We start from the raw sequence: 21237 nt of genomic DNA, 5'->3' as shown, positions 1-21237 counted from the left end.
CTCTCTGCCTTCTGAGCCTGCCCCAAGGGTGGGCTCCCTGCTGTGCCAGGATTGCTGTGTAGTTTGCTACCCTCTTAGCTAAAGGACTATTGCCAGCTCCATGACCTTCTGACGGATGTTAACGGTGTGTGTCCCCCACCTCCCTCCTCCTCCAAGGGGGGGTCTCGTTTGTGTCAGCTTTTCCCCCCACCCCGCAGCCTGTGGTCCAAGCACCTGGTGTGATTTCCGTGCTGGATACAGCCAGCCTATGAGCGCTGCAAGGAGCGTGAACAGATGAGAAGCTCACCTGTCGACTGGCCCAGCTCAGAGTCAGGAGATGGTGCACAAGGCACTGGCATTGCCAGCACCTGACCTCCCCCGTCTCGCACCCTTGGCTCCTCCAGCTAGCTTATCAGAGTGTGACCCAAGGCGATGCACCAGAGGTTATTGCTCTCCAAGAGGTAGCAGAAAATTAGCCTTCGGGGCAAAGGTTTTCTGCTCCCTTTGTGTTTCAGTTATGGTAAATGTAGGACAGGGTCAGAACACCTATGTTACACTCCCCAGCTTCTTCTGCTTAAGGAGAGTTATGGCTTACCATGCCCAACCGTACTGTGTTTTTTTCCTGCTGCCAATCTTCTTTTGCTGTGCAGCCAGACTCCCCTGTAAGATACAGGAAGTTAAGGGGTCAGATCCATCATCCGTTGCTGCTCTCCTAAGGGGCCACACAAACATATGCAATGCTGCCTTCACAGAGGTGCAGAAATATAACTTTCAACCCCTTTATAATTCTTTTCTTGTCCTTGAGGCTCACATCCCCTGAATCACCTTTTTCACCTCGCCTCAATCACTGCATTCCTATTTTTTTCCTTTTCTTTGAACAGACAGGAGGTCTTCATGCCACAGGTAAAACTGTGCTTCTGCTGTCCATATGCTCAGCTGCTTTCCTTCTTCCCGTCTGCCTCATATCCCTTCTCTTCCCCTACACTCTCACCCAAGCATCACCCTGGTTATGCCTCCCTCTGATTCTCTGCTGTCCTCTGTGATTTTCCCAGATCAAGCCCTTGGTCCCAGCCTTGAACACCATGTGTGATCCCCATCTCTCCCCCAGCCAGACCTTCCCTCCACCACATCTCTCTGCTCTTCCAGCTCAGATCTGAGGTGTCACACAGCCACAGCTGCTCACCCCAACTCTTGCTCCTGCAGTCTGGGACAGTTTTCCTCATCTTTCCCCTGCTATCTCTGTCCTTTATCTAGGTAGATGATACCAAATTTGTCTGTCTCACAGGTTACACATCCCTTGGGGAAAGAAAATGGAAGCTGTCTCCATTTATGCAACTCTGTCTTGCCCCGATAACTTCAGTGAAGGTGGGCAGATGGACAACAGCCCTCCCTTTTACAAGATAAGTTGATGACCATGCAGTTCTGCTGCTATTTTAAGTTCTAATCTCCTTGCTTTGTAGCTAAATGCTGGCAACAGAGAACACAGATGTGTTGCCACCTCCTTGCACGTTCACACTAGGGTTCCTGTCTCTGTGTAGGTGCGTCACTGTGTAGCGCTTGGTAAACCAATATAAAATGTTACTGGTGGAATTTCAATTGCACTTGGCTCTGCCCACCTCAATTGCACTACAAGCAGAGTGAAGAACAGAAATGCACTTTCAAGTGCTTTTAAACATCTCACCCTAAAATGATTTGAACAAGGACCCAAAGGCCTTATGCATGGTGGTTTTCAACTTCATTCTTCAAGTAGCATGTAAGTGAAAGTGCTAGACACAGGGTCCCTCATTGGCACAGCACTCTGCACATGGCAACACGACCATAAATACAAGCAGCAATCTGTTTACATTTCATTCAGAGATAGAGCCTAGACTGAGATCTAAACAACCCTAAAGCTTTGTTTTAGAGTGTGTTTTGCCTTGGGTTCAGTTATAATTTAAATACTATAATTTATTTGAAGTGCTCCCTTTGAGAAGGCAGGAGGAAGCTACGCACTCCACACCAGCTCCCATTCAGGTAAGAGGGAGACTTGCACTGATTTCTGCAGGATTTCACTGCAATTTTCAACTGAAACCCAAGAGCACCCTAAAGTGACTAGTGTTTTCAGTACCTGGCATTTTTTAATTAAAACTTCCTTCAGTTAGTGACATTAGCAAAGCATAGTGCCATGTGTTGTTACTCACCTTTCCTCTGAGAGACCACAGCTGATGCGTGGCAGACCCCCATGATGCTGGGCACATGGACCAACATACACGCAAGCTCTTCTAACAGCAGGTGTGTCCCTGCAGTGGTCTCATGGTGTCATCTTCTGCGCAGACCCTCAGCATCCCTTGGTGGGCGAGGGCTGTGAGGCACAGGGCCAGAGAGGTGCCTGCAAGAGCAGGGACTGAGGGAGCCTGGGGCACGGGTGGGGACAGGGAGTGCAGCAAAGCATGCTGCTGATACCCCCAGGTCTGCTTGTGGGGATGCAGCCCGAGCCCTGGGATAACGCAGGTTGGTGCAAAGCCAAAAAAAAGTCCTTGCAAATTCGCATCCCCCCATCTCTCTGCCTTGTCTTTGCTCCTCAAATCTTTTATGAAGTTCTTCAAATGACCCCAACAACTTTGGTAAACTCTATTTGCCTGAGCAAAACTGCAGCCATTTCAGAAGAGGACATGCCCCCAGGAGGATCCAGTAAAAACCACTATTAATTATAAATTCCTGTCAGTGATCAGCAAGCTACCCATTTGGCCAGCTGGCCAGCAAATGATGGGCTCTTCAAGCCAGGCACGTCCAAATTGCTTTAGCAGCAGGCAGCTGTTTCTGTGAAGAAAGACGTGCACAACGCACAGATGTTTTCTGAAGGACCACAATAGCCTGCTTTCCATTGCAGGTCTCTGGCAACAGCTGCACCCTTCTAGAGGAGAATGTTGTAGACCACTGTAGAGCTTCACTGATCTGGGCAGTCACACTGCAGAGGGAGCCGGCAGGCCACGAGAGGTATGGGATGTCTCCAACTGGCCGCAGCACGGCTCATCCTGCCCCAGAGAGCAGGCAGGCACTGTGGGGAAGGGAAACAGTTCTGCTTGGCCACAGGTTGTGAAAGAGGACTGGGTGCATCTCTTCCTTTGCAGGAGAGTGCTGGTGGTGTTGGCGTGGAGTTGGAGCTGGCTGTCCTTGGGAGGAAGGTGTGGGGCTATCACCAGCAGCTCCTCCATCTTTCAGACCATCTGCAGCCCCCACGAGTACAGCCAGGACTGCCGTCCATGCCACAGCCTCCAGCTTCGTTGTGCCCAGCCTATGGTCTCTGTGCGCAAGAGCTTCCTCCTGTGCAAAGCCTTCAGATGCCACAACCGTGTTCAGCAAACTAGCGGTAACTAGGGGATGAAAACGACAGATCATGCACCACATTTGGAGCTGCAGCATTCCTGCTAGACACTGATCACAGGCAGGTAACCCACCACGCTCCTCAGGTCAGGCAGACTGACGAAGACACAGTGCCATCAGCTGGGCGTTTGCAGCCGCCTGCCTGTCACCAGAGGCCGGGCAACTTTCCTACCAGAAGGCAGGGGCTTCATACAACCACACCTTTTGTGCTCGACAGGGTCTTCGCGACAGACAACAGTGCGTGCAGAGCATGTGCCTGCCTTAGGTGAGGACTGTAAACCAGTCTGCTGCACAAAAACAGGATTAGGAGGTCTTGAGCCCATTGAGAGGACAGTGGCTAATCCTCGCTGTGAAGCTTTGCATCTTCCATGGGGTGCCCCACCATCCACCAGCACATACTTGCTGCCTGAAGGCAGGCAAAGCAGCAGGGGTGCCCCTGGCACTAGGAGCAGTCTGCCACAGGGGCAAAAGCCTTTAGCCCTGGTTTGCTTTGGGAACACCTTACAAGGAAAGGGGAGGTCAAGGTGACAAGCTGGAAAAGTTGTATTCCTTAACTTTTAACAGCCAGAGCAGTGCAGCCGGCCGTACAGCCCAGCAAAGCGCAGCCAGCCTTGAAAATCTTATTAATTATGCTCCCTCTCTTCCAAACTATAACTGGTCTCTTCACTGGAGTACGCCAGCACTTCCCTCCCTGGAGACTGCAGCTCATATTTCCTCATGTCCTCTTACCTCCTGCTCCCCCACGCTCTGCTGGAAAAATAGGCAGCAGCAGACCCTTTTTCCCAGGTGTGCTTGCTTTTATGCTGTGTGAAAAAGCTCCCTTTCTCTGCTCTTTCTCCTGATGCTGTCTCTGCTCCTCCCTGGTTTATCTGCTCACACTGCCTGTTTTCTTTCTGCTCCTGGCTGGCTACAGGTCTTCTCAAAATCTTGTTTTAAAATGTGAAGTGACTTCTGGACTGTGTGGCTCTGGGCCAAGCCTTCAAGGGTGGTGGCTAAGAAAATGTACTTATTCACTGCTTTTTGACATGGGTCAAAGCTTATTCCAACAGGCTCTTCAGCATAAGAGGAGCAACTTCAGAAACTGACAGAATGATGTGATTTTAAGAACTCAGCATTCATCTTCATGGATGGGTGACTTCTGAGCAATATACTCAACTTTGTTTTCATGTAATGGGTCTTTCGTTTCTTTCTGGCAGCTCTCATGAACTCCCTTGGCTTTGCTTTATTTGGTGTATATGTGGTATATCCTACCTATATAGAGATATCCTGTGTCCTCAAGAGTTCCTCTCTCTCCCTGGGGAAAAAAAAAAAAAAGAAAGAAATTCACAGTAGTTAAGCGAAATTTAAGGCCAAACTCAACTGAGCTGCATCCTTTTGAAACTTACCTCACCCAACAGGAAGAGTCAGTAGAGGGTGAACAAAATTCACAGTGGGGCAGGGTCCCAGAGATGGAACAAGCTTGGTGCCATGCCAAGGCACTGATGTGTGACCAGAGAGCTGGTACCAGCACAGGGAAACAGCCTGCCATTAACAGAACTGGTTTTACTGGGCTTGGATGCTCCCTTTTAGTACTCTCACAGCTCATGTACTTTAACGTGAGGCCCGTTTCCTGGGATGGAGGATAGCGATTTTCTTTCAGCCCTAGTTATCATGAGCTCTGTGACAATTTGTGGCACTGAAGGATTATTTTCTGTAGGCTTAAGCGTACCCAAAATGTGCACAACCCATCTCTGTGGTTTGCTCTGCAGCCACATAAAGTTTTTATTATTGCCCTACTGATCTGAACAAGACTGTGACCCAGGGCACAGCTGCATGCATCTTTGTGATGCTTCTGGCACCACGACAAGGGCTGGAAGCCAGGGGGTTTAGGAGCCTGCCCCAAGGGAAATATGCTCTGACAGTGATGGATGGAGGAGATGACTTAAAATATGGGTGCGCAATGGTATGTGGTATATGTGGGAGGGTCATGCACGGTAGCAACATCAAGAGTATGAAACTTACGGATATGGGAATAAGTGAGAGAGAAAATAAATGTGGAATTTAACAGTAAAAGGTACTCTGGAGAAGAACAGGTGTCTAACTGATTAGCTTAGGTATGATTGTCTCTCGTGCCTTCAGAAATTTTTTAAAGCAGGCTTTGGGGCATGTGCAGATAATAACCTTTGTAAGAACGTGTGGAGCACCAGGAGCATGTACAGGCCCCTTCACCAAAACCACAAAATTAATCTGCATGGGGCAGGATGTCTAGGTCTTCTGGAAGAGGCTGTGGTTCATCAGCAGGCTGACAATACTCCCCTCCCCAAGCTACAGGACCACCGGCTGGGGAGCCTATTGTGCATCCATCACCTTCCCAGACAACTGGGCTCACAGAAATCAGGTTTCTACACAGGCAAACAGCAAAAACTGCAAATTCAAGTGCTGCGGTGGATCAAGGAGATGCTCCATGCCACATTTCTTCTTTTTTTCTTATTTTCCCTCCCCCTCAGAAATATCCAAGGCTTGAACTCCAGGCTGCATGGAGCAAGGGAGAGGGAGCCAGCACAGGCACTCTTCTACCTGGTGCAGGATGTGTCCTTAATGGATTCAGGCTCCAAGCTTTTCTGTAACAGTGATGATGTCAAGTTGGAGCTGGGGTGAAGAAGATTTCATCCTGCCTATCCTGATTTATTGTGTACCAAGTGGCGATGGTGGTTTTTACACCAATCACACCAAACTCCTTTCCTCCCTCCTCACAACTCAGTGCCACAAAAGACAGATTTGGCACTGACTTATAGGGCTTTAAATGAGGAAAATATTCTTTAAAAAGCTTAAAAACCTCATTTGACACCTTATTTACACTGGCATGAAAGTATCATTAAGTGAAGAGCAATGCAAGTCTCAGTGCTTTTTTGTTTGTTTTTAATTTTAGGGTTTTTTTAAAAAAATCAGTGCCTTAGTGTGTATAAACCCAGCAATGCAGTAGATTTCAATGTGCATTCCAGCGGAGGAAAATTAATTGTTCAAGTCTCAGAACACATTTTGCTCTTCTCCCTTTCTAATTGGAAGACTACTAAGAAAATTAATGAAAAATCAAAGCCCTACTGTACTAAGTATGCATATATAACACACAGTTCCTATATCAAAGTAATGTTTACGTGTACATTTTAATTCTATGGTTGCAGAGCCTGCTGAAACAATAAACTAGATTTGATAGCCACAGCCTTCTCTGCACGTGCATAAATAAAACCTCATTGTGTTTCCTTCCGTGCAGTGACAAACTGATTCAAAGAACAGTGGGAAAGCCTGTTTTCCTCAGCCCACTTTCCTCTGTTCTCAACATGAAGCAGAACACTCTGAGAGGTGCACATCTAAGAGTTTGGGAATACCAGGGGGCATTTTAATCAAAATTTCTCTTTTCGGTTCTTTAACTGCAACTAATATTTTCCTTGTTTCAAAAGAAAAAAAGTTCAGAAGTTGTTAGTGGGGAGAAGGAAATTGCACAAATCTTATTTTCTTGATAGAAACACCACAGTAATAACATTTAATATAATGAGCCATCACTGGACTGACTTCTGAGGCTTTGGTGTTCATCAAGGTAATGTAGTAATAATCAAGCACTGAAGGAGCAGCACTGTCACAATCTCTTAGCCCATCCACAGTGACTCCCAGGAAGCCCTGGGCATGGCCCACGAAAACCCTCCTATCCAACCCCGCTATTTTCAGGTAGTTTGCTGAGAGGAAAGCCAGGGAACTCTTTATTGTTCTTAGATTATTCAGCCAGACCAGGTCCCATACCCCGAGGCACCCAGGCTTGTCTGCTGTTCCACCGGTCTTCCTCTGGCTGACTGGTTGTGCTGCTGGTTTCTGACTTTCTGCTCAAAAATAAAAAATAAAAAAAAAAAAAAAAATTGATGCAGCAAGAAAAGTCTGCATCAGTGAGGAGCCTGTTGGGGCAATTTGTCTGGGACTCGCCCCTTGCTTTGGTACATGCCTACGCAAATACCCTCAAATGCACAAAAGGGCTCCAGGTCAATGGTGGGAGTGAGCTACCTTGTATTTTTAAGATACGAAAAGAAGGCCTTTTCAAAATAATGGGTCATGGTGACTTTGAGCTGTGCAAGGAGAGGGGTTAGTTGATGCCAGAGCCACACCGAGTTGCACATAAGCAATTCTGATGTCTGTAGCAGTCGTCATAGGGTCCAGCCCTTCTCAAAGGCAGCACGAAGCAAATATACTGTATTATAAAGGCCATCCACGGCTGTCTTTCTACCTTGTTATTTTCCTAGCTTCATTTCTCAGACAGAGTTTTAGTATCAGTTTTAACTATTTCCAAGCCTTCTTCCATACAGAAATGCAACAATCTGCTGCCTCCTCCTCACACGATACATAGACGTATCTGGCACTGCAAATAAATGTAAGTACTGCAGTCCAACCATTGTTTGAAGAAAGTACAAAAATGGCATAATCTTATACTTGGAGATGGAAGAAAAGAACATTAATATTGTAATTCTCATGAGTCTCAAGATAGTAAGTGCTCCTAGGAGGTGGCCAGGTAAGGCTAAATCTTGTTTTATGCTTCAGGTGTTAATTTGTAAGGAAGCAGTACATTTGGTGCCAGAAGAAAGTTGCTCTTGGGCAAAGTCCCTCCTTACATTTCTAACCCCTGTTTTAAAGACAAATTTGATAAATAGATGTGTCTAATTTACCATCCTGTGTGGAGACAAATTAAATCCAACCTGTACTTGTATTATTCTGTGATTACCCGAGCTGGTCCATTCTTGTTTCAGGGAGCTGAAGTATTTCTTCCTCCTCCAACTTTTTGCCATTGTTCCCTTTGAGTCTTCTTCCTGTGACATCTCTTTTTGGCCTAAAATAGGCTAAAAGCCTAGAAGATACTCTCTGTCCCCTCTAGCATACTGCCAGCAGCTTTTCTGCTCATACATTAGCTTAGTGACCATCTGCTTGTCAGGCACCCTACCTAACAGGTTTTTTGTCCAGGACCCAGGTTCCCAAGGGCTGCCAAGGATCTGCATATGTTCCTGCAATGTTCCCTGATTTCTCAGTGTATAAAGCAGTAATATGTCATTACAGGTTCCTTTAGAGACAATTCTAATAATCTGAAGTATTTCTTCTTACCAGTACTTCCTCTTTTAAAAATCTCCCATCATGGAAAAAAAGAACACGAACAACTCCAAAGAAAATCGTCTTAGTAGATATTTTGTTGCTCAATTTATGTTCACAGGCATGCTGAAGGAACGCTTAAAACTGTGGAATTATTTCCCTATGGTGACCCTTCCCTTGCATTTGCAGTTTTGAAATGAGAAAGCATATAGGAAGCACATAATCCAGACCTGGAATTAAGAAGTGGGCCCACAACTTTAGAAATCAGTTCAACCACCCGCCCCAACACACTGCAAAGGGTTTCAGAGCCAAATGTGCCCCTTCCTGAGGCTGTCGTTACTGGCACCCCAGCTGTCTGATCACAGGCACTACTCCTGGCCCAGCTGCCAACATCTCTGCCAGGCCAAGACACTAAAAATCCTTTTGAATTTTAGTATTTTGTTGCTAAACTGTTTGGGGAAAACAGTATCGATGCCTCTTATCTTTGATTAATGGAGTTATGGTTATGGTAAGTCTGCAGTTCCCCTAAGAAGTTGTGTTTAGAAATGTAGGCACTAAGTTCATTTTAAGAGCCATAGCTGTCTTCTTGAAAAGCTTTAGCATGTTTTTTTACCCTCAGGAAGATACAATAAGTAAGTCCTGATCTGAAAGGATTTCAGGTGATGTCTGAAATATCAGACTAAGAAGATGAAACCACTCCCCAACTTTGAAACCCTTTGCTGCCAGTCTGGGATGAAACAGAAAGGATGCATACGAAGGGAAGATGGCCAGACGGGTTGCAACAGAGCAGTCCCAGTTATCATTCGGACCTACAGCTTTCCCATTTGCCACCACCAGCCACGTTCCCCAGCAGCTGCAGGCTGCTGACTCGTGTAGTGGTAGCCATGCTCTGTGCTCCAAATGGTCCAAAACCATTTCAAGAGATTTATGGGGTCTCCTCAAGCCAAAGGCTGTTGAGTTTTTCCATTCAGGACCAGCAAAATCAGCAGGCGTGCAAGGCAGTGCCAGACCTTCTGCCGTGGGTAGCCAGCAGGTATGTCCTGGTGCCAGCAGTGAGTGTTTTTCCTGCGGGTATAAGACTCCGTGCCTCTTGTCAGCCTGAGGTGTGGCATGACCAGACACGATTTTTCTTCCCCTTCTTTCAAACTAAGGTTTCAAATGGAAACTACTAGGACAGGCTGTGGGGGTTAACAGGAACAAATAAGATATCAGGCACCTGGAAGACAAGATAAACTTTCAAACCGCAGCCAAGGCCCAGCCTGTGCCAGGTAACGTAGCTTCGGGAGACGTCTGGATACTGGGAAGACTGGAGCTATGCCTCTTGGCAGGTCACACTACCTCGCTGCTTCTGCATTTCCTCTTGCCCTGCGTTTGTGCAGCACTGCTGATGGAGAAGTTAAAGGCATGGCGAGACAGGGCTCACAGAGGCATAAATGCCTTTAAAGAGATACCTTCACTGGTAGGTGGCAAAATCTCCGCACTGTGATAAATTGCCACGCTAGAAGTGGGGTCCCGTTGCTGTGTGCCCAGTGTGAAAAGCATTGCTTTTTAGTATCAGTGCAGCGCTCAAAGCTGCTATAAAACCATGCAGCTACACTTCAGCCCAGTGGCAGTTTTATGGCTGTATCTCTGTAAAACGTCATCATGATAAAACTACTATTTCTGTCCAACACTGCGGCGAACCAATTTTTTTTTCTTTTTCAAAACTGGGTTAGTCAGCTCTGAGAAAAGCAAAGCTGCCATACAGGATGTCTAACCTAATATATAGACATAATACAGCATGACAACATAACATAACATGTATTATTGCAGTTGTTGCATTGTTGCAATCACACATAATGTCCAGGGTAAGGACACAGGCTCCCAGCTGCCTGGCATGGCCAGTGGCGCGGGCGCTTCCCTGTAACGGGCAGCGGGAGGCAAGTGCGGGGGGCTGCGCTGGGCCCGGGGCCCGCAGCCTCCCCGGAGGTCACCGAGGGTTTCGGGGTGCCTGCCCCCCGGAGCTCGGCACCGGCTGCGGGCTGGGGAGACCCTGCTCTCTCCTGCCGCCCGGGGCATGATGGCACGCCTGACGCACGCGGCATGTGCGTCCTGGCCCGCGGACGACAGGACCGCTACAGTCACCCGCCAGCCCGGCCCGGACGCCGCCGCCCCGCTCCGCGCCCCCCGTGGCCGGTGGCCGGATTCGAACCGGCGGCACCCAGCGCAGCCCACTCCCAGCCTGCCCCCGCCTCCGGCTGTCAGTTCCGACTGCGCATGCCCAGAGGCCCCTCCCCCGGAGGGGAGGCGAGGCGCACGTGCCGCCGGCGTGCGCGGAGGGGGGACGGGAGAGGAGGGAACGGAGAGCAGCGCGCATGCGCAGGCGGCGTGGCCGCATCCCGGCGCGCATGCGTGGGGGCGGGGTGGGGGCCGTTCTCCCCGGGGTGGGGAGGTGTTGTAGCCGCTTTTCAGCGTGGCCGGGCGCTGTCGTCGCTGCTGGCTTCGCTCCCTCCTTCACTCATCATGGACGAGCAGAGAGTGAGTGCTGGCGGTGGGAGCCTGCCTCCCCGCGGATCGCGGCCGGGCCGGGCCGGGCCGGGCTGGGCTGGGCTGGGCTGGTGCGGGGTGAAGGCGGGCCTGCCCTCCCTCAGCTGGCTGTGCCGCCCGGCTTCGGCGCGGGGGCTGCCACGAGCGCCTGGGCGGCTGCCGCTGGAAGCCGCCGAGGAGGCAGGGGGGCGTTTCCCCGGGCTGTCAGCGTTGCTCCGGTGCTCGGCCTGGCTGCCTGAGGAGAGAGGCGATGGCTGAGGAAGTTAATCGTTACGCACTGCGTTGTGGGGGGGCGGCAACGCGGGAAAGGTGCTTGCCCCCCTGGATTGCTGTAAGAGTTGAGGGAAGCCTCCTGCTGCGGAGACGCAGGGGAGCGGAGTGGCGGGGCGCCCAGCAAGAGAGTGTCTGCTTGCTTGGGGTGCTGGTGTGACCGCAGCAGTTGCTGCACCTTAATGAAATAGGGCTCTGGTGTAGAGCTCTTTCACAATGTGTATTCCTGTCATAAGTAATTATGGTGCGTACATAGGCCCTTCTGTTTCCCGTTGATGTAATACTGTGTTGAAGGGAACTAATTAAGAAAAGCGTTTGGTAGGGTTTTTTCATATGGCTGCTGCCCTGTAATTCCCTCCTTCTCTTACTTGCCATCTGCCCCCTCAGGGAAATCACTGAGGAGCAGAGATGTGCCTGGCGAAGGGCTAGGCTTCCTAAAAATGATACTCTGCAAAAAGGTCCACCTCAGCCTTTTGGCTTTTAGTCTAGCAGTCCAAAAGGGCTTCTGTTACTGTCTCTGTAAGTCTCCAAGCTTTTCTTAGCTTGGAAACTGTTTTGTGAGTAGGGTCTGAATAACTAGCACTACTAATGGCTTGAAATTTACAGATCATAGGTGTTTGCTATTTTAGTTAAGTATTTGTGCCACTGCCACTTTGTACTCATCCATGCTTTGGAAGATGAGATGTGAAATGCCAAAAAAAGTGTGCTTCTGGTAGATACTGTGTGAATTTGAATCTGTCTGCCTTTGCCTGCTTTATCAGATACTCCTTCTCTGAGACACTAAATGAGGGCTGCAGCTGTTGTGGGTGCTCTGTTGTGGATGTTCTTGAGTGGCGTCATTGATCATGTTTGAATTTCAGTGCTGCTCAGAGGTTCTGAATACAGTAGTAAAATTGCAGTTGATCTCATGTTTTATAATACTTTGTCTGTTAATTTGCTATTGTCACCTGTATTAAGTACTCCTTCAACCCCTGGCAACTTCAACATGTGGACAAGTGCAAAAGATTAATTTAATGGAGGCTAAGTAAGTACGTCCTCTTGTTTGAAATTCGGTCTGCACATGGGGTTAGTATAACACAAGATTTTGTCCTAGGCCCGAGGCTGCTTCAGAAACTCTGTTCTGTATCCAGTCATGTTGTAAGACTTCAGTATGATCTTGAGCAAGTTGATAACTTGCTTCTTAAACAGAACTGATCTAATTGTTTAATTTATCAAAGTTTACTCTTTAACTTCTACGAGGTGCCCATCTGCTTCAACAGGTGTTACATGATGTTAGTTACTAGCTATTCAGAGAAGGGTATATTGTCTACTTTTATGCTCCTGGCAAGATTACAAGCCACCACATGTTGCAGGACTTCCTATCCTTTCATATACTTCTATGTTCTTCATCCCTTGCGCAACCACACTGTTGCTTTACGAGTGCCATGCTTTTCTTTCTGCAAAGAGTGTATTAGGTTCAGAGAATAAGAATAGGACATAAAAGTGAAGAGCAGTATGAAGCTCACTGATAGCAACAAAAATTACTTCTGTAATAAACATGCCATAATGTTTTGAAAATTAATTTGAAACTGTTCTCACTTAACACATGCTAGCCAGAGAGAAACTAAAAGAAAATTATTTGTGATAGGATTCTAAGAAATATTACATCCATCAGTGCACATTAGATTTAAAATTCCTTCAGTGTAGAAATACCAAGAAGCTATACTGAGCTTGGTGCTGTCGTAATTCTTTTATGAAGTAACTTAGAATGTAAGCCTCAACTGCTGCTTACATTGATAATTTTTCTAGCACCCTTTTCATTACATGTAATTGTAGTGACTTTTCAGAAATTCCTGTTAAAGGAAGATATGGCAACAGTGCAGTGTTTTGAATTTGGCATCTGTCATGGTATGTTTCAAAGAAAATCTATTCATTACATATTAGTGATTAGAAGATTACATTGGAAAATATGTTAGAGATTCCTAAAAGCCGTCTTTGTGTTCTGGTGGCTTGTGCATTGGTGTTTAAGAAAAACTCTGTCTACTGCTGGTGGATATTTTTAGGCTTCTTACATCTGTGTTTGTAGAAGGCGTCTAAACTTGTTTGAGTTTGACCAAACCTGGTGGAACTTCTGTTTGAAATTGGTAGCTTACTTAAAAAGAGCTGTAGTGATCCCTGTGTGATCACTTGACTTTAACTTTAGATGTAATGGAAAACCTCATTTGACAGCTATGTTCCAGTTGCTGCCATCTATTTGGCTGTGTAAACTCTTTCTAAGCATTCGTCACATGTAGATGTTTTCTTTTAATCGTTTGTAGCTATAAAACTCAAAAACACTGTTCAGTACTATGTACAAGAAGACTAACTTTTTTCAGTGTAGTGCAACCAAGTAAGCCCTAAAATCCTAGCTGAAAGAGGATTGTGAGTTTTCTTGTTCATCCAAATTGACAGTTACGTTTATAGGATCTAAGGCTTAACTGCGGGCTGTCTGACATGAGAAAACAATTGCCTCTGGTTAGTAGTGAATGCAGAAGCAGCTGTTTGGACAATGGTGTTTCATCTGCCATTCTAATGTGTACAAAATTGTCTTTAAACATGTTCAGTTTTAACCAGACAATGAAAAGATTCTGTAATGAAGTGATCAAGACTTGCTATATTCTTTGTTTCTGAAAGAAGCCAGTCTGGTCTTGTTTCTCTTCCTTAGAGTCCTAACTTCAGTCATTTCTACCTGGTCCATTATATCCTTATATAACACCATCACAACATCTGTGGTAAAAGCAGTAAAATTTCACTTTCCTCTGCTAGTGGTTTAACTTTGAGCATGACGCTATGCAAACAGGCAATGGACCTTAGTACCAATAAATTCATCATTGCAGATTCATTGAATACTGTGGAGGGAAGGGGTCAGAAGAAACAGGTATGAGCATGGCTTAGGACTAGTGGAGAGTTTCCTTATATGGGATGTAGTGTCAAAGTTCGCTGTGAAAGGATAAAATATTTTTCTTGATTTTTAACAAACATATGTGATCTAAGTAGTAAATGTTTATTAAGAAATTGCTTCTGGGAGGGACCTCTGCAACATCTTTTTGGTGGTCTGGCTGTTTTTAAAGTATGTTTATTAGCTCCCTATGCCTCAATTTCCTAAATGTTATCAAGTAACAATGTTAAGCTGAGCAACTTGAAACTTTAAGTCCAACTGACTAGTAATGTCTTAATTATGATTAAGACAGGTTTTACTTTTTTAAAGAGCCAAATCTAGCATTTTAGAGTCAGATTTGTTTATAGAACTTATTATCCACCAGCCTAAATTAAAAACCAGAAAATTCTTAGTTACCTCCTCACCTTGTCCTTTATTTTTACTTACATATGCTGATAAGCTCTGAGCTTTAATTAAACAACTTGAATTAGTTTTAAGTACCAAGCGTTGATGTGTTTTTGTCAAATTCTTAGAATATGTGACTGACTACTCAATGAAATTAGACTTGATAGTCTTATTTAATTTAAAAATGCATTTTGATATGATTAACAGTTTCGCCTGCTTACTAAGTGTTTTGTAAGCTGAATCTGCTGCTTTTTAATAGCTGGAGTAGTATACCACAGAAATAACCTTGATTCTCTTTTGTCAGCTATCAGCAAGCTTTCCTCTTTGACGTCACTTTTAATTGGAATATATAAATTACTTGTCAAAGTATTTTACCACTGGTAGAATAAGTTTACAAATCACTTACATATTTATTCTGTATATAGAATAATCTGTCAGCTTGGTTATTTAACACTATTCTTTTGACAACAGAAAATGCTAATTTTTCTTCTGGGTTAACTTTTACTAGCGCTTTTTTTTTTTCTTTATTGGTTCTCTATTTGGTTGGACAAGCACTAGCTTTCTCATCTGGAGAAGTTGTGTATGGTAGAATGTGGTGCCAGTAGGTAGTCTGGTTTAGATGACTCGGAGTTGCGGTAATGTGGGTAGCAAAACATATGAAACAGTGGTGTATCATAAACCAGATTCTTGATTTCTCTTAAACTAATAACTGGAGATCTTTAGTTTGGTGGAATGCTTCTTAGACCTGTGATACTCTCTCTTTTCTAACAAAATGTATTTCCTGATCCCATCAGAATAAGAGTTGAATTCAGCACAACTGGAATGTGTATGATGAATTTCCGTATATGTTGAAATGATGATGGCTAAAAAATATACAAGGTTCTTTTACAACTTCTCTCACTTGTTTTTGTAATTCTAGGAGACTCTGCAAAGGATTGTCTCTACTCTAGCAAACAAAAATGATGAAATTCACAACTTCATTGACATGCTGAACCATACAATAAATAATGTTCAGGTATATACATTAAGGGTCATAGGTTGTAGCTGAGCGGGGAGCAGCTTTCCAGTTTTGTCAGTCTCGAACTGTTTGGGTAGTGTGTAAGGGATGGGCTGTAAGAATCGAGTTTAATATGTATCTTCATGGTGGAACCAGATAGAAAAACATTTTATTCTTTAAGTCTGTCTCCAGTTGAAAGGTCTGGTGGTTTTGTTTTTCATGTGAAAAGCTATTATAGGATTTGATTTGTGTGGGAGAGAGAATCTGGATATTTTTATGCAAGATCTCAAACTCGTGTTAGTTGGAAGTAGTCTATCTTTTTTAGACTTCTAGTTTGCATGGCAGACTGAAAAATGAGACTGTCCTGATACTTGAGAGAGAATTCTTTGCTCTTTTCAGTAGTTGCAAATTGCTGGGCTTAAGTTGGTCATGGCAAAGCATGTTTGGGCAAGTTGACTTTCAGTCTAGAAGACTAGTCTGCACTGTTTCCAATACAAATTGCAGCAGTTTCAATTCTCTTCTCAGGTAAACTCTTCTAATGCAATCAGCGAGTTGGATGAAGAATTTGATGGTCTGTATTCTATATTGGTTGAGATGAAGGGGAGTATGGCCAACACTATTCAGCAAGAAGAGGCTCGTAAAATTCAAGCTCTGCAGGTAACTATATAATTACATCTGGAAATTTTTGCAGCTGAGTAGAAGCAGTTTTAAACTGCTATTTTAAATCTCAGCTGAAAGCAAGATTTTGGTAGCATTGCAAGAAATGCAGTGTAAGGTAAATGTTTTCTTTGATATAAGTACTTCTGTGGTCCCTTCTTCTAGGGTACTTCATGGTCTCTAGCATATTTATGTTCTCAACATTGTTATGTAGAAAGAAAGTGATATTACCTGTAGAGCTTACAGGTGGAGAGTGGCTGCATAGGAGCAGGACTTAGATGTGTTTACTACCTTCAAACTAATGAACAGCTTGTGGACTGAAATTGTTTTCTTTCTCCAGTTTGGAATAAGAACATCTGAAACTGTAGGCATGCCTACGTGATTTGCTCAGGCTTGAACTTTGAGTCAAGAATCATGCCAGGTATCCTAAATGCAAAGGCTGGTCTCCTATTGGCAGAACTGGCCATCCTTCACTTGTTAACATCGAGCAAATTGTATATACACACTGGAAGACATATGGCAATTGCTTGGTGTTGTGGTTTAGCCCCAGCTGGCAACTAAGCACCACACAGCCACTTGCTGACTCAGCCCTGCCCCAGCAGGATGGGGGACAGAATCAGAAAAGTAAAAGTGAGAAAGCTCATGAGTTGAGATAATTTAAAAATTGTAATACAAAGGAAAATAACAACAACAAAATAAAACCCAAGAATGACAAGTGATGCAAATGAAAACAATTGCTTACCACCCTCTGGCTGATGCCCAGCCTGTCCCTGAGCAGCGGGCTCCTGGCCAGCTTTTCCCCTAGTTTATATGCTGAGCATGACATCATACGGTATGGAATATCCCTTTGGTCAGTCGGGGTCAGCTGTCCTGGCTGTGTCCCCTCCCAACTTCTTGTGCACACCCAGCCCACTCGCTGGTGGGGTGGTGTGAGAAGCACAAAAGGCCCTGACTCTGTGTAAGCACTGCTCAGCAATAACAAAAACATCTCTGTGTTATCAGCACTGTTTTCAGCACAAACCCAAAACACAGCCCCATACTAGCCACCATGAAGAAAATTAACTCTATCCCAGCCAAAACCAGTGCACTTGGGAACAGATTACACTGGTGCCTGCTACTACACCTGCTATGTGAACTTCATCAGCTTGTAGTTATATAATTTCATGCAGGGTTTCAGGGAAATGGAAACAAAAACGTAACTTTCTGAAACACATATAAAGTCTATTTTTTTTCCAGCAGCGTGTAGCAAGTTGGCTCTAGCTTTCAGAAAGTCTAGTTGCACGTGGCCAAAGCACAGTTAAATCTTTTAAGCAGAAGCTATTTCTCTGCCTTCTTCCTTTAAATGATCCTGGTTGCAGCATTCTTCTTTCTGGTTCTTATTGCTTATGCAAAGCAATAAGAAAGATGTTTGCTTCTGAAAAACTTCACTTTCTCATGTCTAGTCGGTTTAAAAAAGTTCTAGGACTGATTTCCCGAAATAAATTCCACAGGCTTACTTATAAGGTTTGTTTTATATTCATACTTAAAGACTGGGTGTAAAATATTCCAGAACTCCTGAGTGCAGAATTTAAGTTCAGCACTTAAGTGCACTTTCCCACCTCCAATTTCATCTTTTTCCCCATATGTCTGTTTTAAGTCCTTCTGAAGTTTCTCAACAGGCAAAGGTCTACCCACATCCAGGGATACTTAGGACTTAAATGCATAAAGAGTAAGTGCTTCTTAATGAACAGCTCACAGGAGAAATTCAGCTGTGGCATGTATCAATTATTCTACCTTCTAGTAAAGAAAAACTACAGTTAATTTTGCAAGAAGTGATTCTGGAACTGAAAACTGTTTTGGTAGTTACTCATCTGACAGTTTGACTTGACCATTGAAATTTTCTATTAATATCTGTTAATTTTCTGATAGTTACTCTGATTTGATCAAGCTCAGGTGTGGCTGAACCAAGTTCTTCTGAAAGCTTGTCAGTGTGGTACAGCTGTATCAAGAATTGTTGCCTGGTGTCTGTGTTGAACAGCTGAGCTGCTACTTAGTCAGAGGAGGATGAAGGCAAGTGGAATGTTACAGATCACTGACACAGTTGTTAAGTGCCCTACTTGTCTTTCAGCTGAGGCTGTTCTCTAACTACAGGCCCAAAGGACATTATCTTTACTTGATGACAGACCAAGCTTCCTCTGTAACTGAGGCACTGCAAGAGTGCTTTTCTCAACAGTCAATTTACCAAACCAAACTAACATATGAAAACTGTTGCATTGAATGTATTAATCCAAGCCATTGTCTTTGACTGGAAATGAAAATTAATTTTGTATGAGGAAACCAAGGAACTTCAGTGAGGTCTAAACATCCTGTTTAAAGGAATGGACTTGCTTAATTTGTTGTCCTCTTAAAGTGCTTGTGCTGTAGTTAGTCTTCTGTAGTTGACTAGATGCTCTTGTTGAGAATAAGCTGTAACTTAAAATCCTGAGGCTACATAATGGTGGAAAAGGGAGAGGATTTAATATTTAGGCTGATCCTTCCCAAATAATATCTTTGGAAGTTAAGGCTGAAAATTAGAAGTTCTCCTTAAACCCTTGCTTTCAAAATATATTGCTTAATTTTGGGGCAGAGTATTTTAATGACGCTGATGTATTTATTTTCAACTCCCAAATGCAGATTCATCTTGGTATGATGCTAATGGAAGCATCCAGTTACCGTGTCATTTCTGCAAAGCTGTTTAAAAATGCCTCTAGCGTTTGTTTCCCTCTTTTGACGTGTTTGCCTGGGAGATTTTGGCAGTATTGTGGTATATCTGAGTTTGTCAACATCAGATATCCTCCAAAGAGGAGAGCAGCTGTATTAGATGAATGACAGCTTGTGTTAATGGCATGCTTCAGAAGTTATGTGGAAATTGTGTACAAACTTCTAGCTGTTGGACTGTTTCCTTGCTGCTATTTTATCCTTGAACAGTATATCTGAGGGGCAGCAGGCCCAGGTCAACTCACCACACTTGCCAAAACTAGTTACACTTCTGAAGTGCTTGAGACTGGTCTGTTCTCGAAGTTGGTGCAACTGTTGGTTGTTTGTGAGACAGTGACTACTTTAGAGTGATCTGTCTTTTCTGAAGTGCTTTAAGGAAAAATAATTACTTGCTGTTGACTTGTTCTGAGATATTACAGTGAGTATCACATGAGTAGAAAAACAGCTGTAGGTTGAATGGCCATGCAAAAGCTGCTCTCAGGTTTAAAATGGGCCTCTTGTTTAACCTACAGTGTGTTTAGAATCCTGCAGTGTAGTCAAAACTAATCTTTTTAAGGATATACCCATAGTATGTAATAACAGAAGTTGTCTGTGGACTGTTTTATATAGTGGGAATGGTAGTTTACTATTGATAAAGTTTTAGATAATCCTGAAAGAAATTTCTCTTCTGCCCTTCTTCGTCTGTTCCCCTTCCTCTACTATCCCCATTTGCTACACAGCAATATTGATTTTCACGATTGTCTTGTGACAATTTTAGAGCTTGTTGGGGATAAAATAATTGCCTTTTTCAAGGCTACTGCTACATTAAACATTATCAGTTCATTGATGAAGTGCAGTTCTGTAAATAGAAATTGTAGTGCACACAGATGTAAGCATTTCTTTACTTCTGAAAACCTGATGTTGGGAGAAACAGGCCTTAAAATTAAATCTGGCTTTTAAATCAGACTTCATGACCTATTCAGCTTTTCCCCTTTGGATTTTTAGGATGTGCCATGTATTGCTGTACTCTTGTCAAGCACAGTGAAGTTCTAGTTAACATGATGTGTCAGAGGTAATAGCCTTGATTAGATAAGGTAATAAGTGTTACAAATGCATAGCAAAGCCATGTAGTTCTAGTACTGGTAGTTTATAAACCACTTTTTTTAATGTGAATACATAAAATTATTCTTACTTTCTGTTTTTGCTTCAGGATCAGCTTAACCAGTGTAGTAATGCCCTAGAGAGTTCTGAAGAGCTGCTGGAACTTGCTGCGCAGTCGCTGGACATAAAGGACTCTGCGGAATTCTTAAAGGTAGAAAACATTGAACGGGTGTGCATAAGGCAGATGTTGATATTTGTCTCCATTTGAAATATCCTTTGCATTACTGTACCAGACCCTGCAAACTTACCAGGAATACTGAGAGTTAGGATAGAGAGGCACATGAAAATACATTTAATGCTCTGTTGAGGAGGCCAAGTCAAGCACTATTATGCAGTCTCTAAATCTCTAATAAAATAAGTTTTTTCTTAGAGTGAGGGGAGAAGGGGAGGAATGCCTCCTCCTGGACAACTGTCAGTGTTAAGCAAACTTGCCCTGGTGCTGGGTAAGCGAACGCAGAAAGTGAGGGTGAAATAAATCTCTCTAAAACTGAACCAGGACTTAACAAAATGTGTGATGGCCAGTGCTCAAAGCTGTGGCAAGTGACACATCAGTTGGCCAGCACTGTTACATGACACTTGCAGAGAGTTTTTGTATTCTAGCTGCAGCCATCCATGGATGACAAGATGTTTGTTTTGCAGAGCTTCATGCAAGCTGTGGACCTTTAATTTGCAACCCTGGACTCTTAGCTGTCCTGAAAGATCTTATGAAACTGAATTCAGGGCAACTCTTCCTCTGTTCCCCAAAACCTTCTCATGCATTTGTATACTGTGTAGGCAAGAGCCTGATTTGGGCCTCACATTGTGATTCCAGTACAAATAATGTGTACTTTAGCACAGCAGACTTGTAAATAAGGCAACATGTATCTAAATGGAAGAACATACTTACAAGTTAATAAAACAGTTCTACATATACATTGACTCAGTACAGTAGGCTTGCTGTAATAATCCTCGTGTTAGTGGTGGGGTGAGCCATGCCAAATCCAAGAACCAATTACTTTTGCATTTCTGCATTTTGGCAGGAACAAGGACACAAATTGTTCTAAAATAGTGGGCAGGAAAGCTGTCCTACTGTGTCAGTTATACCTTTTTGGCAACATGTTTGTGTGCTGTCATGCTTCCTGAGTGTCAGCTTTGATTTATTTGCCTTGAAGAGTGACAATTCCTAAAC

At 44.2% G+C, this 21237-nt stretch overlaps 1 protein-coding gene across 5 annotated transcripts in view; it reads left to right on the top strand.

The window, feature by feature from the left end:
• Nucleotides 1-10927: 10927 nt before the first annotated feature.
• The window catches only part of FSD1L (fibronectin type III and SPRY domain containing 1 like), a 31237-nt gene continuing 20927 nt past the window's right edge, over nucleotides 10928-21237 (top strand). For all 5 annotated transcript variants that reach the window (XM_059833273.1, XM_059833272.1, XM_059833271.1 and 2 more), the window contains exons 1-4: nucleotides 10928-10959; nucleotides 15459-15554; nucleotides 16062-16193; nucleotides 20119-20220. In XM_059833273.1, the coding sequence (XP_059689256.1) occupies nucleotides 10945-10959; nucleotides 15459-15554; nucleotides 16062-16193; nucleotides 20119-20220 (345 nt within the window). In that variant the 5' untranslated portion in view covers nucleotides 10928-10944. The remainder of the gene's footprint in view (nucleotides 10960-15458; nucleotides 15555-16061; nucleotides 16194-20118; nucleotides 20221-21237) is intronic.

The sequence above is a fragment of the Gavia stellata genome, chromosome Z, assembly GCF_030936135.1.
Source record: "Gavia stellata isolate bGavSte3 chromosome Z, bGavSte3.hap2, whole genome shotgun sequence".
In the NCBI taxonomy this organism is placed as follows: Eukaryota; Metazoa; Chordata; class Aves; order Gaviiformes; family Gaviidae; genus Gavia; species Gavia stellata.
The sequence above is the reverse complement of the archived record's forward strand: the minus strand, read 5'-3'. Positions and strand labels throughout refer to the sequence as shown.